The following is a 17517-nucleotide window of genomic DNA, read 5'->3' on the forward strand; positions in this document are numbered from 1 at the left end:
ACCGTAGCACAGCGAGGAAGCGTTTTAACCAGCTTCTCTTGCGTGCAGTAAGATAGTTGTGGTGGGCGCCTTAGCGACCTCACCCAACGCACTAAGTTCATTAGGAAAGTGTCGTCACGGGAGCGGGAATCCGGCTCCTCGTGGGCACTTACTCAGTAGGAAGTAGTTTTATGACTGATTTATATTTGATCGTATTAAATAGATACCTATTTTTACCAATCAAAATGTCATCTCTGTAGATATCACTATTATGTATTGCATGCGTATCTTTCTAGATACCTCGCGTAACGGATGACGCTAGGTGTCATCCCTCCTAATGTGAATGCACCTATGTGCATCACATACACAAGGGTTGGTCACAAATGTGAACCGCAGCCGAGTGGTGGGTCTAATTAATTTATTTAAGCAATTGACCATCCGGTTAAGTGCACTTGGTGTACTTAACGGGGACTGTATAACATTAGGGCAACTTTAGCCCGTTTCATGCGGCGATTGGACCGAGTTTAATGCCATTGAGGGTAGGGGGACTTTCATGTCTCGCAGAAAGCGTCTGACTCCTCTACAGCGGCACCTAACAGCACCATCTCTCCTTCATTAACATGGAGATACCACTGGCCCTTGCTTGCGTGGTTAACCTCTTCGTGACGGTACATGCGGCTGCGAGTTGTGGGGAGTGTGGTGGCAAAACTTGCATGCTGGACGGTACGGCGACTATCATTTCAGGAGGAGCAACATCTCTCAGTGTGAATTTCTGCAACTTCGACACCTCTAGAAATCACACATACGCTTTAAGCTTTAGTATGCTATCCGTTCCGAATTGTGATGCCATGAGTGAAACACTTCCGACGCTTTCATCACTTGTGGCGGCCGACGGTTGCACAGCCGACGCCTGTGCTGTGACTGTTTACTTTGAGTCGGCTCTGGACTGGGCCATCGCGCTGCAGAACAATGGAGTTAGCAATACGTTATCGGCGCAGCTCACGGCTGGGGGAAGTAGCGAAACTGTAATAATTGCCACCTTTGCGCCGATGGCTGCTGCTGTCATACTTAGCGGCAATGCCAGAATCTCGGTGTGCGCCACCGAGTTAGATGTTACAGGCCTAAGGTTTTCAACCGTTGCAAGCTGCAATGCAGCTCTAATATGCAGAGGTTTGAGTAGCGATACGATATGCACAACGGAGCTAGTGAACGATGCGCACGTGATTGATGCCAGCTGCAGCGGCGAGACTTGCGCAGGTAAAGTGGTGCTTAGTCATTCGCTGCCCTGTGACGGCAGCACGGGAGATGCTACGTCGCTGATTATGGGAGTCACAGTAGCGAGTAGCTTCCAGTCAAACCTTATTAGTGTGGGCAATATGATAGCGCCAAACTTCACGATCATTGACGCCAGTGGACTTGATGTCGGAAGCTCGAAAGTTGTTCTTACAACTGATACATTCTGTGCGGATTCGGGTATTCAACTAAACGTGACGGTGGGACCCGATATTGAGGACACTTATAATGAGGGAGTTGAAGTGAGTAGTATTAACTCCACTCCAAATGGTACAGTGATAGTGAATTTGATCTATCCGCTAAGCAGCAATTTAATGGGCGACGATATCCGATTTTCGCTTTCGCAATGCGGCGTATCAGCTTCTGATTTATTCGTCATCGAAAACGACTTCAATGATTCGACGTCCTCGTTGACTGGCTCGACAGAAGCTTCGCAGAGAGTTGCAGAGTCAAGGCCGTATGGTTCAATATCAACACAAGAAGACGATTCCGACTCGGGACTGTCGGGGGGTATTATTGTAGCCATCATCATTGCGGCCGTGGCACTCGGAGGCTTTATATTCGAATATTTTTACCATACACGACGACAACCTAAGCCGCTGGCGGAGGATTCGACCGTCAACAACATGGCAGCGCACATGTAAGGTTGCTTAGCTCGATTTACGCAAGTTTTTATAATTTCTTTTCTTTAAAGTTGTCGCGTGAGCACCTCGCAAATCTTATCAGAACATAAAGTCCTCCCTCGGATAACTTGTAGCATATCGTAGAACGACAGAAGACGTCAAAATCTATACGTTAGGCAAGGTTATCATTTATGAGGAGACAAGTTATCCGAGGGCCATTTTTTTCTTCGAACAAGTGCGATTGCACTTAAAGAGTGTAGCTCTAAATACTACGAATAGAATAACTTTAAAACTAAACCAAAATGAACCGGTATTTCATTAATATGCGATCTTCTAGCGATTGGCGTCAAATCAAATTGTTCGACGCCCCGCAATCGACTAGGGACTGTAATGGCAACTGATTTGCCACGTCTCTGCTTCTAAGCATGTGATAAAGAACTTTATTTTAATATCTCTCGTCCATAGGTGCGAAGCTGAGTACATCCTGATCTTAACGCGGCAGGAACAAGCTAATACTCGTCAAATTATAACTGTAATTCATTACAAGCGATTTCTTCGCATGGACATATCGGCATTGACATGTTCTTCAGAAATTATAAATCGTGTGTTCTTTTAAAAAAAAATTGCAAAACATTCGTATTTCCAATTTTGCTCAAAGTCGATCATGGCTGAGTCAATCCAACACCCCCACCAAACGATTAGATCCTTTTGAATGTGATATCATCTTGCGGCAGTCTCTAAATTTGCTCGCGCCACTAAGGCTTTTGTCCAAGATTGCGCAGAAAGCGAATTTTCTGCGATCGCGTCATGGCCAAATCTTTTTTTATTGCAAAGCGCCTCGCAGCAGAGATAGCAAAATCGTCTAAGCTCTGCTCCAGTTCTTGGATCTTAGCGTTGAGCTCTGCCAGCTTATCATCAGCTTGTATGGCTCCTGATGACGCAGGCTCTACACCTAGCCTTGGCTCGGGTTGTGGCTGTGTTGTAAGAGCTATAGTTGACGACTTGAACTGTGGACGAACAAAGGGCAGCGGCTTATCTGGTATGGTCATTGCGTTTTCTTTTGCAAGCATTGGCTCGAAAGGGTTCAAAGTACTTCCTAATCTTTGTTGGCGCACGTATTCCACATCAATCGCGTTTGACAGTGGTGCACCAGTCGGCATAGTTGAAGTTCTTGCACAAGCATGTTCTTCCTTGCTGCATTTGAACTTTAAATTGTCGCAAGTAAGCTTACTTCGGAGGTAGTTGAGCACAGCCTCGGAACCCTTGTTTAAGATGTGGCTTCGAATAGCTCGTTGAGGATTTCCAATCAAATTTAGTGTCTGGAGATTCTCACAAAGCGCAAGCTCGGCTGGAATCTAAGGATAGTATATGTACACTGTAAGTCGTGATTGATCGGATGTGAAACTAACACGAAAATAATACGAACTCTCTCTACCTGGCGCAGCTCATTATTTTCTAAAGATAACGACGTCAGCTTCGGTAAATGATAAACACTTCCACATGACTCAAGCTACAAATAAGTAAGAATAATATCGACTATTATTATGTTATCACGGCAAGAAACTACAAGATCGAGGCGTACCCGGTTGTTTGCAATGCTGAGCTTAGAGAGCTGGTGCATTGTGGACCAAGGAAAATCGTCCAGCGTACGGATGCGGTTGAATGACAACAAAAGAGTGTCCAACGTTTTTAACCGCTGTAGCGTTTGTGGAATCTCCGACAATATATTGTTGCGAAGATCAAATTCCTTGAGCGATGAAGAAATGCTAGCATAAGCACCCTTGCAAAGAAGATAATTGACAGCATTCGTTGTAAGCCTGTTCTTGCTGACACGCAAACACTGTAAGCAAGACATCATTGCTATCGATGCATGAATTGTCGTTAGTCCACATTGCTCCGCGGCGAGTGTTTGCAAAGATTTTAGGTCACCAACAGCCGCCGGCAACTCGACGAGCATATTATTGGACAAGTTGAGGTGAAGCAACGTTTCTGAAAAACGATATTTATCTGCTGCGCATAGCTGCTTTGGAATCTGGCTAAGGCTCTTACCTATAAGCTCCAATTTTCCGGATGCAGATGCATCCCGGTATAAATACTCATCCTTTAAATTTGACGCTTCTCCTTCGTCCGTGGGTTCGTATAACTCCATTTTTTTCCGTAAAATAGAAATTTCGTTTATCTCCTCCTGCATCGCATCAACCGTTTGGGGTGGACAACCACGAGTTCGCAAGTATTTCTTCAGCGTCTCAGTACTGCCAGATATTATCGTTTGCCGAATTGTTCGCAACGGGTTGCCCGCAATCAACAAGTGATTTAAATACTTAAGGTATCCAAATTCCGGTGGTACATCATTCAGGTCATTATTCGTTACGTCAAGCGTCTTCAATCGGTACAGCTCTGCAATCTTACCGTACAAATGTTGTAGTTTGTTATCTCGTACATCGAGAACAGTAAGCGAATTTTTCACACGGAGCACGCTCTCTGGGATCTCCCGTAGCAAATTATTTCCAAGAAAGAGTTGGTCAAGACTATTGTTTCTCATCGGCAACGTCGGAAATTCGTTAAGCTTATTTTGACGGAGATCAATGTACTTGATCGAATCTAATCCAATAAATGCGTTGCCTACATTACTCAAGCAATTTTTTTTCAGATTTAGCGTCAATAGTTCCGTTAGCAAATCAAATGAGGAAGGAAGCTCTATAATTTGATTCGAATGCGCTGATAGAGTCTTAAGATTTTTCAGTCGTCCGATGGTCGACGGCAACGTTTTCAGTTGATTGCTCTCGACATGAAGTACCTCCAAATGATTAAGTTCGCCTATTGATTGTGGCAACTGCGCCAAGTTGTTACTTCCAAGTTCAAGCGATCGCAATTGACTTAGTTGGCCTAATTCGTCCGGCAAATACCCTTCCAAGTTGTTGCTTTCAAAAATAGTTATCTCATTAATTCCATCTAGTTTTAAAATTGTCAAACACGTACTTGCTAACATCAAGACTTGCAAGTGATTTTATGCTCCACAAAGACAAAGGTATTTTGCACAGCCGATTGTGACGCAGTCTTAAGCTCACAAGATATCTTAGCACCTCCAACTGGCTTGGCAGCTCCGTAATTTCATTGTAGCTGTCAAGAATGGAGATTGCTGATGACTTAGACTTCGGACATAGTTAATTTCGTCATATCTCACCTAAGATCAAGTTTCTTGAGTATTGCGCATTCCCAGCTGTGCTCGTCCTCGTCCAGGTCATCGTAAAGGCGGAAAATTTCATCCGGAAACTTGAGAAGTTGTCGAGATGAAAGATTTAAAGCACCCGTTTTACGAGCTTTTTGCAAACACGGGATTATGGTGGAGTTATGAGCAGCAGAAAAAGTTGCAGTCGAGCGCTGCGTCGCATCTTGTAAGCTTACGTGCGACGTCATGGTTTACAAATTTGCGAGAAAGATTTGAGAGCAGTTCAAATTTGGTTTTCAGAAAGAGCAATTTTGATTAAAATGTGCAAAAGAAAATCTTAATACAACCATGGCATCTCATTGGTCAAGATGAAAATTATAGTCGTGTTGTTTTTCCGCGTTATTTAGTATTGCTCGTTTTTATAACTTTCACCATGCAGAATATATTGGTTCGATTAAACGTGCCGTAAGAGCAACGCTATTTTGTAACGTCCTAAAGTTGCCCTAATGTTACACAGCCCCCGTTAAGTACGCCAAGTGTACTTAACGGGATGGTCAATTACTTAAATAAAGTAGTTAGACCCACTGCTCGGGTGTGGTTTACATTTGTGACCAACCCTTGCGTATGTGATGCACATAGGTGCATTCACATTAGGAGGGATGACACCTAGCGTCATCCGTTACGCGAGGTATCTAGAAAGATACGCTCGCAATACATAATAGTGATATCTATAGAGATGACATTTTTGATTCGTAAAAATAGGTATATCTATTTAATACGATTAAATATAAATCAGTCTTAAAACTATTTTCTTCTTAGTAAGTGCCCACGAGGAGCCGGATTTCCGCTCCCGTGTCGACACTTTCCTAACGAACTTAGTGCGTTGGGTGAGGTCGCTAAGGCGCCCACTACAACTACCTTACTGGACGCAAGATAAGCTGGTTAAAGCGCTTCCTCGCTGTGCTGCGGTGTGTGTCTAAGTAGAGCGTGGCCGCATTAAGACATGCCAGCCTACACTTGGTAGCACTTGAAATCCTTCACACGACTCGCATCTCTACGTGTGTACGTGAGGATGAGCCTCAATATCGATTGAACTCATTTCCCCCACCTCCCCATTATCGGGAGGCGGCAGGGCACATGGCGCAGTGACTTCGTGCATGGATCAAGGCCATGTAGCTTTGTCGCAATAAATAAGGGAAATTTATTGTGAGGAGTAGTCTCTCCAGTCAAAGCCGTTCGGACAAACGCCACGGCTTTTTCTCAGGGGCAAGACGAGACATTTTATTGTCTACGCTTCCCTGAGTGGTACCCACTGAAGCAGAGGTACCACAAGAATTTTTATAACGATGGCTTTCACCATCTTCTTCACCACGCACAGAAATATGTGCGGGTGACGGCACGGGAGACGGTGCTGATGATAAAGAATCTTTCTCATCGTCGGAACCAAACATGCTATATCAAACGCTATTACCACGTTTATCAAATTGAGCCCCCTCATTCGAAGGCTCATAGTCAGCCGCCTGACGATTATCCGGCGACTGTTCTGTTCTTCCCCGAGTCGGCCATTTCGACCGACTCGTATTCGTAGTCGTCCTCCAAAGAGGGGTCGCATTCACGTGGTGAAACACCACGTGCACCCGCAACATCTAGAGTTGCGGGAGAAGAGGATACTACGGCAGACGGAACGTCTGCCGCAAGAGACAATAATGCGTCGCCCGCGGCTGCATGAACCGCAGCAGAAGCCGCCGCACTATTCGCACATCGCATGGACTTGTTAATCGTGCGAAAGAATTAAAAATTGATGTTATGACCAATCAACATCGTTTTCAATTAATTGGTCTTATAGTGACCACTCCATCCAATAACAATCAGAGTGATTGTCGTTTAAGGGAGGGTGATGTAACGGGGTGTATCGTTACATGAACACACAAAGGTTGTTAATTAATATATCATCTAAAAGGTAAATAATATTTGGAGAATATTCCTTTACGTAGTAATATTCAGGAAGCTTATCAATTGAAAGATATAGGCCATTATATCAACTTGCTCCACGGTCCAGTCAGCGCTGGACGCGCGCAAAGAGAGAGACAGATAAGATCATAACTACATGTTTTGTGTCCGTATACAATTAAGTTAGCATTAAATAGATAGGACCCGAAGAACTTAATTACATTAAATACAGATTTCTTTTAACCCTCTTTAAAGCAAGTTTTTTGAAGAGGTCTTCCTCTGCACGTACTAGTGTACGTGAAGTGACGTGAGGCACCTCTCGCACTGAGGCAGTGCGAAGTGGACTTGTATTGAAGCAGTACAAGTCGGCAGTGCCCCGTTACAGAAAGCTTTCGCGAATCATTTTTTTAATATCTTTTAATACATCCTTTTCTACCAATCTGGTCCAATTGAGCTATCCTCGTCTGTGGTCGCTCAGAGCTCAAAATGAATAAATTTCGACCCAAGTTCGTGTATCCTTCTAAAGTCAACTGGTTTCCGGGTCATATGGCGCTCGCTAGGCGTCAAATGCTAGCGCAAATCAATGCAGTTGATGTCCTTATTGAAGTGCGTGACGCTCGCATTCCCTGGAGCTCTGCTAATCCTATCCTAGAAGAAGCACTTAGCAAGTCCAAGCCCCGACTTGTCGTTTTTAACAAATGCGACTTGGCTAATTCAAACATGCAACAAAGGATTGAAAAACAATGCAGAGAAAATGAGCTCGGAAAAGCCACGGACTGTCTCTTTACATCCGTTACCAAAGGCAAACGGCTGCATGCGATTCTTCAATGGTGCAATAAGCACAGTGAAGCCCAATTCAGGAGTACGGCTGGCTCTATGGTCATGGTTGTTGGTATACCCAATGTCGGCAAAAGCTCGCTCATAAATGAGTTTCGACGGCTATCAAACTCTTCAAAATTGGCGCGAGGTCGAAAGAGAGCGACAGTGGGGCCAACACCTGGTATAACGGTTCGCAACGACATCATTAAGGTCCTCCTTTAAAAAAAATGGAGGATATATACGGTTTAAGTAATCGGCTCACGTATTAGTTGCTGTTTGATCGATATCAGGTGAATGACAAGCCAGCGGTATACGTAATTGACACCCCTGGAGTCATGATGCCCAATATTATGTCGGCAGAGATTGGCATGAGGCTGGCGCTGACCGGAGCGATTAAGGATGATATCATTGGCTGTGAATTGATTGCAGACTACATGCTTTATCTATTAAACCAGATGAAGTCAACTACTTATGTAGACGCATTAAAGCTTTCGGGTCCGATTGACGACATTAGGGAATTGTTTCAGCAAATATACAAGCGTTGCGGTGCGTTAGGCAAAGAGCCTGGCATTCAAGACCGACTAGCGGCTAAGTTTTTGCTAACAGAGTATCGTCGGGGAGCCTTTGGCAACTTTACGCTGGATCTTGTTGAATCACTTCGTTAGCGATTTCTCTTTAGTTGATAATTTTATAAGTATAGGCAACACTAATACTTCATTACATCTACACCCTATATTTAACGGCCTTCTCTGTTACTCTCCCTAATAAAACTGCAGCAGTCTTTCAACACGATTGTTTACTGCTCACAGATCACGCAGGTCGTTTCGAAAGTCACACGACAATGCTCCTGAAAATGCTCCTGAAAATGCATCTCGAACGCGACCGCCTCTCAAGATGCATTTTCAGGTTCTATTTGCTGGTCAATGAGATGATCATAAGCACGCTTTTCCATAAATCACACCAGATTGATCAACCGGCCCACGCGGATTTCGATGGCATATTTTTTTTAGGAAAGCGCATATTTTGGTCAATACTGAGTTTTCAAGTTAACGTAACAGCTTGCTTCAGATGCCCTAACATTGCCAAAATGCAATTAAAAATCAAAGGAAGAACAGTAATGCACCGATTTTGCCCGTATTAGGAGTCCGAACGCTCAAGATGGTTGCCAGTATGGTCACCTATATACCCAAATTACCTATTTCTACCTAGCTAAAATGGCGGAATCTTGCGTCATCTCGGTATCGGCATTCTGCTTCTATCCTTGCAATTCTTAAATGCCAAAATGGTCCAGAGATTCGCTTTGAGCGCGAGTAAGAAATTTTAGACCCAACCTATGTTCGGAACAGAGTCACAGCCTCTATTGCTTTGCTTGCCATTACATAAGTGAGCTTTGAGTTCAATTGCTGCCCTCGGTGTAGAAACGGAGATTTATTACCGAAGCAACAAGACAAGTCGATTTTAGCTTCGCCATTGTATAGATGTTATAAACGCTTCCTTTAGGACACCGTTTCAAAATTAAGCTAACGAACTGACCACATTGAGACTTGCTTCTGAGCCAAAATTCGTTAAAATCACTGATATGATATTTTTTACAGCCAGACACACACGCAAATTTCTTTCCTTTCTATCAATTATTCCTTCACCAACACGTCATTAGGGTCAATTGGCGATCGGCGCTTAACTATCACCAGCTTTGGATCTATTGTCAGAAAGACTGGTCTGTCGCCCTACCATATACAAACCAGTCCATCATTGTCATTTGCTCCATCACGCTAGCAGTTTAGTCAGACCGAAAAAGCGACTTCTTCGTTCTCCCAATTACACGACAGAAAGCAGAGCATGATCGAGCAAAGAAAAATGGCAGCACTCACAGTGTGATTATAATGGATGAGTTAAAAGATCTGCCTAGAGCATGGAGCGAATGCAAATATTGGGTACAATTTATCTTTGACCATTTTATGAAATTCCCATGACGCTCGACGTGCGGGGTGGGGTGTATGCTACAGTGACAGGTATTGAGTTTCACTGCAAAATTGGAATGCGACGAATCCACTTTGATCCAATTCGAGATGGCTCAATTCATGTCGAATGGTGGAATGAGTATTCGCATACTGACTAGTGGCCGATTAAAATTACGAAATTGAACCAATTATACTCAAGGAACGTTTATTTTGTGGTACGGTTGTTGCAATGTTCGCATTAATAGGAAGAACTAGACCCAACCGGTGGAAGGTATTCTCGTGTAAATATATAACTATTGTTGGTGCTTCTTATGAACCGCCCGTATCGACAAATCTATCGCTCACCAATCTTTCTGGATGTTCGTTTAGGAGCGGACATAGACAGCATTGATGATTCGCAAATGAATGCCTTTATCAGGTAGACGACGCACTTTTTCCTTCATCAATTCGACGCTTTAGCCAAGCATTTGGGAAACGAAAATTGGAAAATCGTGAGCACTGAAAACGCACTTAAGACTAGTCTATTCGCGAGGAGGCTTTTTAGTTGTGGATTCAGTCAACAGACGTGGTATGTAATGGAGTAATTTACCGAGAAGAATCTTTGACACGTGTTGCCGTTAAGAATTTAAGTGTGAGCGGTGTGCCTAAGAACACATCAGCCGAGTTTTTTTCAATAGACATGCAGCTGACGAGAGGTCTACAACACTCGAATACTATCCTATGAGAATGAATTCGTGCTAAAGGGGCACTTACGCATAGAAGTTTCTTTGACTTCTACCACAAAATACCACGTCCAGTTGCATCTTGTGACAGTATTGCATTCGGTATGGCATAAGGACTAGCATGCCTCCACAACTCGATTATGATTCACCGTGAGTTTAATCTCTAAACATTCTCTAATACGATCGACTGTACCCGTTGCCAGATTGTTATGAAAGTGATAAATTACAATTCAAGACCAGCGCCCAAGGAATTTGGAGCGAGCATTTTGTGCTATGTGGCTAACTTATTGCTATAAGCCACATACAACTTCCTCAGAATCGCGGCGGCAATCAACGTCGTCTTAACCAACAGATAAAGTGACCAATTACGGTACTTGAACTATCAGTTGCTACACTTCACTTTCGTGAGACGAAAGCGCTAATTGGAAGACACGATAGTGATGATTCAGTGACTTGATCGTATGCAGTCTATAAGAGCTTAGTAGCACACCGTCGCTGGGATTCGAACGATCAAAAACCACACGTCGCACTCGACTATGTACCAGCGCCATGGCACACATCGAGCATGGCTCTTGGTCGAGGAACACGTCATATCCAGTGCACAAGTACGAGTCATTATGTTTGTTTTCGCTTGTGTTTCCATCCTTCTCTATTTTTAAATGTTTGGCATCTTCTCCATCATGTTTATGCTTCTTAAGCACCGCCTTTTCTTCAGCCTCAGTGTTTTGGCGTCGATCACGTTCTCCAACTCTGCTAATCGCCACCATAATGGGATGATACAAAGCTTCAAAAGCGTATTGAGACCATCTGTTTCCATTTATTTCAGATGTGGCAGCATGCTCGTCAATCTCAGGGTCGACAACCACACAGCCCCACGCACAGCTCAGAATCTTTTGCCTCTCCCTTTTATGCTTTCCTCCAATTTGCAGTGCCATTGCCAAGTGCTTTTTCATAACTTCACTTTCGTCTTCTCCTATAGGAAGTGGCGCGGTAGTCCTCTCGACGCTAGAGTGGAAGATGAGCGGCCAGTGTTGCGTGTATTTCTCAAAAAGCTCACGAGTGCGTGGCGGAAACTTTAAAGCTTCTGCCGTCGTCAATTTCGCCTCAAACGTTTCCTCCAGTTGCTGCAAGTCTGTCACAGACATTGCAGCTACCGTATTATTAGCAACTAATGGACAAACAAGCGCCATGAGCGTATCTGGCGCTTCTGGGAGTTTCTTAAGCCGCTTAATGTGCGCGAATCCTAGCGCTGCTAATGTTTGAAAGTGACACGAAAGGTGCTTAATCACACTGGAACCATACTGGGCAGGAAATTGTAGAGCCACGAAGCGCTGCTGCTCCTCTAGCTTCTCCGAATCAGTTCCGTCGACTGCCAGAACTTCCACCAACTTCATAATTTATTATTTTGGTGCATTTAACACAAATCTGTCGCATAATATAAAAATCTGATTGCACAACTTTACGCTTTAATGCCTCTTTATGACTGGTGTAAGAGCTTCATACCACTTGTATAACCAACACGAAATATCGCGCTGCTGAAGCGACCACTGAAATAACGTTAACAACTAAAGTCCTGTCCTTACTTTGAATAATCTCGCCACTTACAAATATCTCGCCTAGCGATCTATCGAGATGGCGGCACAACTCACAGTGTCCTACGTCATCAACTTAAAGTAGCATTGTGCTGTCCTTAATGGTGAACACTCGAAACAAAGAGGTTTCAGAACAAATTGAAAGCCGGTTCATATCAGCAGTCCAAAAATCACCACATTCAACAAGTAAGATCAACTTGGCTCCCTTAGATTCGGACCATATGGGTAGGGCTGAAGTATAAATTCACACACCCTACCGCCCCAGTCTGTCGTCTCTTGTGGCCTCGTGCGTGAAGGTTCTGCTTGCTCAATTTTCGAAATATTTTCGCGCTTTTATACGATTGCGTAGTCGCGTCGATAATCGCTCATATTAGGCTAAATGTTACTTGGCATTTACGGTACTCATTGGTGGGGTCTTTGAAGAGCCACTAGTACTTGTAACAGGTTTTTGCATTGATGTTTGAGACGGCTTAGAGACTTGAATTCCCGACGTTGTAGCGCCTGAGTGCTGTTGGTGAGGGGCAACGCCAGGCTGGTTTCCAGCCTGGTCAACAGCCCCTCCTACTTTAGTGCGCTTAAAAGCAGCGGCGTTTGCTGCTGCTGCCATCTGCTGCTGCGACTGTGATAGCGTCCTCTTCTGGCCCCCCATATTTGCAGGCTCATTGGTTCCATTCTTCATACTATCCCCTCCTGTAAGACCAGAGTTTACATCGTCATGCAGATCATCAGATCCTAGCATGGACGATGAAAGGTCCAAGTTTAAAAAGTCCGACGACTCACCAAGACTCATATCGCTACTCATGCGCTGCTGATTAGCATTATTATTGCTCGCACCATTTCGCTGAACCTGAGCTTGGGCCTGCGCACGAGCTTGAGCTTGGACCTGAGCTTGCTGCTGTTGCATATAATTCGGATTCTGTCGTTGCTGCATTTGCTGCTGCATTTGCCGCATCGAATTCTGGCGTTGAAAGGCTTGATTATGTTGATACTGCTGTTGATGAAGCGAATTTTGGCGATGCATTTGAGCTTGCTGCTGTGCCTGTTGCAATTGAAGCTGCCGTCGCTGCAATTGAGCTTCTTGAAATTGCTGCAACTGTTGTGGGGTTAGCTGCTGCCGCATCTGAGGATTCTGTTGCATTTGTAACTGCAAATGCTGTTGTTGCATCAGCTGCTGCTGAGTTAATCGGTTTCCGTATGGTATGTTGCCCACCACGTGGCCTTGAGCACCCATTGCACCAGTTGATGCGTTCATTGTCATGCCTGAAGGAGCATTACTTGCCATCAATGTCGCATTGCCGACCAATTCCGTTGAATTTCCCGGAACACTGGCTGCTCCTGCAGCACGAGGATTTCCAACAGTTTTGTGTTGTGCTCGAGCACCCATTGTTACCGCCAGATGCTGAAGGCGAGTCTTCAGCGACGAAAAATCACCATACTCATCTCGATTCTTCGCTGTCCGGTATAATGAATCTTCGAGTCTCCTCGCCATATCTGGTAGCCGCCGAATCCACTCCGCAGGTGCGTCTGGTTTCCGTTGCTGCAACAAACTAACGCTGCATACCAATATAACATCATTAAAGTTAGTCCTTCGCTAAGCATACTCAATGCGTGTAATGTACATTTTGCCAATCATTTTTCGACGAAGAGGAAGATCATTCTCTGATTGCCATGCAGACTGCGCAACGTTACTACCACCAGGAGTCCGGATAACAGCTGGACGCTGTTGAGCCTGCTGTTGAGCCAATTGAGCTGCCCGCATTCGTGCAGCATTCAACATACCCGCCTGCTGAGGGTTCTGTTGAGGGCCACCCATCATCATATTTTGATTACCATATTGCGCATATGCTGCGTTTCCAGAGGCTCCACCACGATTCATTCCTGGGTTGCCCCGCTGTTGCATGTAAGCATTTGTACCCATTGCCAAGTTTTGTTGACTAGCGGCGCTCTGACTCATCGAGATACGAAGAACCTCCATTGGAGGGGGAATTAAGTCAGGATGTTGCATCATCATCGCCTTTACCCGCGCAAATTCTTCAACGTAGGATGATGTCGGAGGACGATATGACTGACCGGGCTGGCTTCCCATATACTGTCCATTAACGCTTGTAGGTGGTGGCGCACCACTGGCACTCACCGGCATTTGATTAGCATGTATTTGCTGATGATACGGTTGTCCTGCAAACTGGTGTTGCTGCTGCCCATTTTGCCGATTCATCATCATTTGATTAGCGTATTGTTGTTGCCTTTGATGCTGCATCTGCATTTGCTGTTGCTGATGTTGCTGTTGCTGCTGTTGCTGCTGTTGCTGTTGCTGTTGCTGCTGCTGTTGCTGTTGCTGCTGCTGTTGCTGTTGCTGCTGTTGGTGTTGCTGCTGTTGCTGTTGGTGTTGCTGTTGTTGCTGTTGATGCTGTTGCTGCTGTTGCTGTTGCTGTTGCTGGTGCTGCTGTTGCTGTTGCTGCTGCTGCTGCTGCTGTTGCTGTTGCTGTTGCTGTTGCTGTTGCTGTTGTTGCTGTTGCTGTTGTTGCTGCTGCTGGTTACCAATATGTGGTCGCGCAGACGAAGTAGTGGATGGTGCAGATGTCGTGACATTAGAACTTGAAGCGTGGCTGTTGCTCATGCCTGCGACGTCGCTGCCTAGTGTTGATCGCGACGGAGTGGCTGTCGATGTAGACTTATCTGTGCTCGATCCCGAGTTCTCTGACTTAAGCGGCGCAGGCGATGGAGCAGTTGATAAATTTGACGGCGTAGCATTAGACATCGATTGAGTTGATGACGGCGGGGCGCTACCAGCATCTTTCTTGATTTCTGTCGCGTGCTTCACGTTCATCTTGGCCTTTTCGTCTGAAGTAGATGAAGTATCCGTCGTCAACGTAGAAGTCGAGGTGCCATGATTAGTCAATGATGAAGCCTCAACATCTGTACTGAAGTAATTGGCGGCCATGTCACCGCTTGAACTGGAAGGTCGCGCGGAAGGTGTAGATGCGGAGGCGGCCGCGGAGCTGAGAGCGGCACTATCACCTAATTTATGAGTCTGCACGCACGGCGATGGCTTTGGCGAATCGCCAAAGCTAAAATCGTTGTCGCCACCACTAGGCATTGAAGCAAAGGGATCGTCCCCAAGGCTCTGCACACCTGTAGGGGTGCCCACACTGAAGGGCAAACTTCCGCCATTTGCTCCGTTCGGTGAGTTACCCATGGGGGCGCTATTTGTCCATGAGCCTAGAGAGCCTAAATCCAGCAGATCGCCGCCAGCAAAGTCGAAGCCGAATGAATCCATTACGTTCACTTAATATAAGCACAAGATTACAGGACACTATTTGGCCACAGGTTAACCTCTGCCAATTTTACACGCAGACAGATCCACAGCGAAATTTAGAGGACGCTGGACGAGTCAACAGAGGGGGTGGAGGATCTGCCTACCTAACAGCAAAGTGGGTCCTCCCTCTCTACCGCTCCTAATATCAGCTGGGTGAAATTGGTGCGCTAGATATCGATGCTACTCGGTGCAGCTTTCAAAGTTCGTGTCTGCTGCGCGCGGAGGTTTGGTTAGGAACTTAAGCGCCCCGTATAAAACTGAGGGTTAAAGCAAAAATAACACCTTTGGCGGGCAGGACGAGCCCAATCAAAGTATACTTTACAAAAGAAAAACCTCGTAAATTCCCAAAAACCTTTTGCTCTAATGATGACTAAAGCCGAGGCTGTTTTCTCTGCTCTGGCTTTATCTAGCGCGCGAAATGACCCCCTCCTTCAGGGGTTACCTAGTGCGTCGTTGTCGACGCTTTCAGTTGCAGTTAGTGTGACGGATACTGCCACATATATGAATGCACGATGGCTGAAGGGCGTTCCGTCTGTGTAATGATGCACAATCGCTCACCTCAACAACACCTGCGAGAGGCGCATGACTCCCACTATGTGAAGTTCGTCTGCAGCGTGTCTAATCTGATGGGCTAAATTTGAGGGTAGCAAGCTTTTAGTTGATAAAAAATTGTTCTGACTTGCTTTTGTGTGCTCATCGTATGTATTTCAGTCAAATTAATTTAACTTCATTGCAGTAGGCAATTATTTCAGCCTTCACTAGTGCACACTACAATTGTTTGAAAGCGGTAGAGCTGTCATGTTGCGACTCAAAGCTCCATTTATATATTTCAAAAATATATATTTCGGTCTCTTGAAATCAACAATTTCTACTTGTTCAAAATGCACCTGCTTGTAATGCCCAACCTTTTAAGCTATCGGATTTGGTATTCAAACTTGGAAGCTAAATGCAGCATCCCTACAGTCAATGCGAGCGAAACAAGCAATTATCATTACGTGTATTAATCAATTTAATAAGGGAGGCGCTAGTGAGCGTTTACTTTTCGCTATTGAGCGCGCACCCTAGCTTTTAAAACCCTGTACGTCTCTTTGATTGGTCGAAATGGTACTTTAATAAACTGCGGTTTTAATCGGCGAAAATTTACAGCTAGTAAAATGGCCGGAAATTCCAAAAATCGGTCATGGAAGGTGTAACGGGGTGTATCGTTACATGAAATTGACACTTAAAGGTTGTTAATTAATATATTATCTAAAAGGTAGATAATATTTGGAGGATAATACCTTATATAGTAATGTTCAGAATTCTTATCCATAAATAGGTATAGACCTTGTATCTAATTAATTCCGCACACTAATCAGCTGTAGATGTAAACAAAAGAGAGAGACAGATAAGATAAGAATTCAATTACATGTTTAGTATTAGTTTATAATTAAGTTAGAGTTAACAGATAGAAAGAAGAGATACTTAATGATATTAATACAGTTTTCATTTCACCCTCTTTAAGCTAGTTACCTTAAAGAGAAGTCTTCCTCTGCACGTACTAGTGTACGTGAAAAATCGTAAGGCACCACTCGCAACTGAAGCAGTACAAGTCGTAGTGACCCGTTACACCTGGTAGCACTTTCTAGTCCGTCCAAGGACCACATTTCCCACATCTAACATGGACATGTTAGATGACAGTGGGAATACGCATCACGTTTCCCGTGAAAGCTACTCCTTTCTAAGTGACATAAAAAGGAGTGAGGTCGAACGAAAAAATGAATTCGACCGTAGGAAACGATGCAATCTTGGCAATGCTGTCCAATTTGGACAGAGATACCTTCCATTCAGCCATCGCCAAGTTCATACAACATGAACTTGACGAGATGAAGGAAAACGTAACCTTGCTGAATCAGCAAGGCTCTCAACAGGCAGAACTGTTGAGGTTACAACAAGTACAGACCCCTGTACCTGGGATGACGCAAACGCGTCGTCCTGAAACCTTAAAGATCGACATCTCCAAGTATAGGAGAGTTGAAGAAGACTCCCTCTTGAGATGGTTTGTCGAGTTGGACGATGCCATAAGGGCACGTCACATCGTCGACGAGCAAATG

The 17517-nt window shown here is 44.7% G+C and overlaps 4 protein-coding genes across 4 annotated transcripts; 2 read left to right on the plus strand and 2 right to left on the minus strand.

Annotated features, from left to right (window-relative positions):
* Positions 1-599: 599 nt before the first annotated feature.
* CCR75_006937 (uncharacterized protein) lies at positions 600-1916 on the plus strand (the record flags this gene model as incomplete). Its single annotated transcript, XM_067965002.1, has 1 exon — positions 600-1916. One exon carries the CDS (start codon positions 600-602, stop codon positions 1914-1916), a length of 1317 nt encoding a protein of 438 aa, XP_067822843.1.
* A 384-nt stretch (positions 1917-2300) lies between these two features.
* Positions 2301-5312, minus strand: CCR75_006936 (uncharacterized protein; the record flags this gene model as incomplete). The annotated part of the gene is made up of 5 exons (XM_067965001.1): positions 2301-3250; positions 3322-3405; positions 3478-4873; positions 4935-5015; positions 5080-5312. 5 exons carry the CDS (start codon positions 5310-5312, stop codon positions 2651-2653), a joined length of 2394 nt encoding a protein of 797 aa, XP_067822844.1. The 3' UTR covers positions 2301-2650.
* Positions 5313-7500: 2188 nt separating this feature from the next.
* Positions 7501-8666, plus strand: CCR75_006935 (uncharacterized protein; the record flags this gene model as incomplete). Its single annotated transcript, XM_067965000.1, has 2 exons — positions 7501-8043; positions 8124-8666. The coding sequence occupies 2 exons, from the start codon at positions 7501-7503 to the stop codon at positions 8496-8498; spliced, it is 918 nt and encodes a 305-aa protein (XP_067822983.1). The 3' UTR covers positions 8499-8666.
* A 1290-nt stretch (positions 8667-9956) lies between these two features.
* CCR75_006934 (uncharacterized protein) lies at positions 9957-15385 on the minus strand (the record flags this gene model as incomplete). The annotated part of the gene is made up of 2 exons (XM_067964999.1): positions 9957-13661; positions 13728-15385. The coding sequence occupies 2 exons, from the start codon at positions 15383-15385 to the stop codon at positions 12491-12493; spliced, it is 2829 nt and encodes a 942-aa protein (XP_067822842.1). The 3' UTR covers positions 9957-12490.
* Between the last annotated feature and the right edge of the window lie 2132 nt (positions 15386-17517).

Source organism: Bremia lactucae, linkage group LG1, assembly GCF_004359215.1.
Source record: "Bremia lactucae strain SF5 linkage group LG1, whole genome shotgun sequence".
NCBI classification, from domain to species: domain Eukaryota; phylum Oomycota; class Peronosporomycetes; order Peronosporales; family Peronosporaceae; genus Bremia; species Bremia lactucae.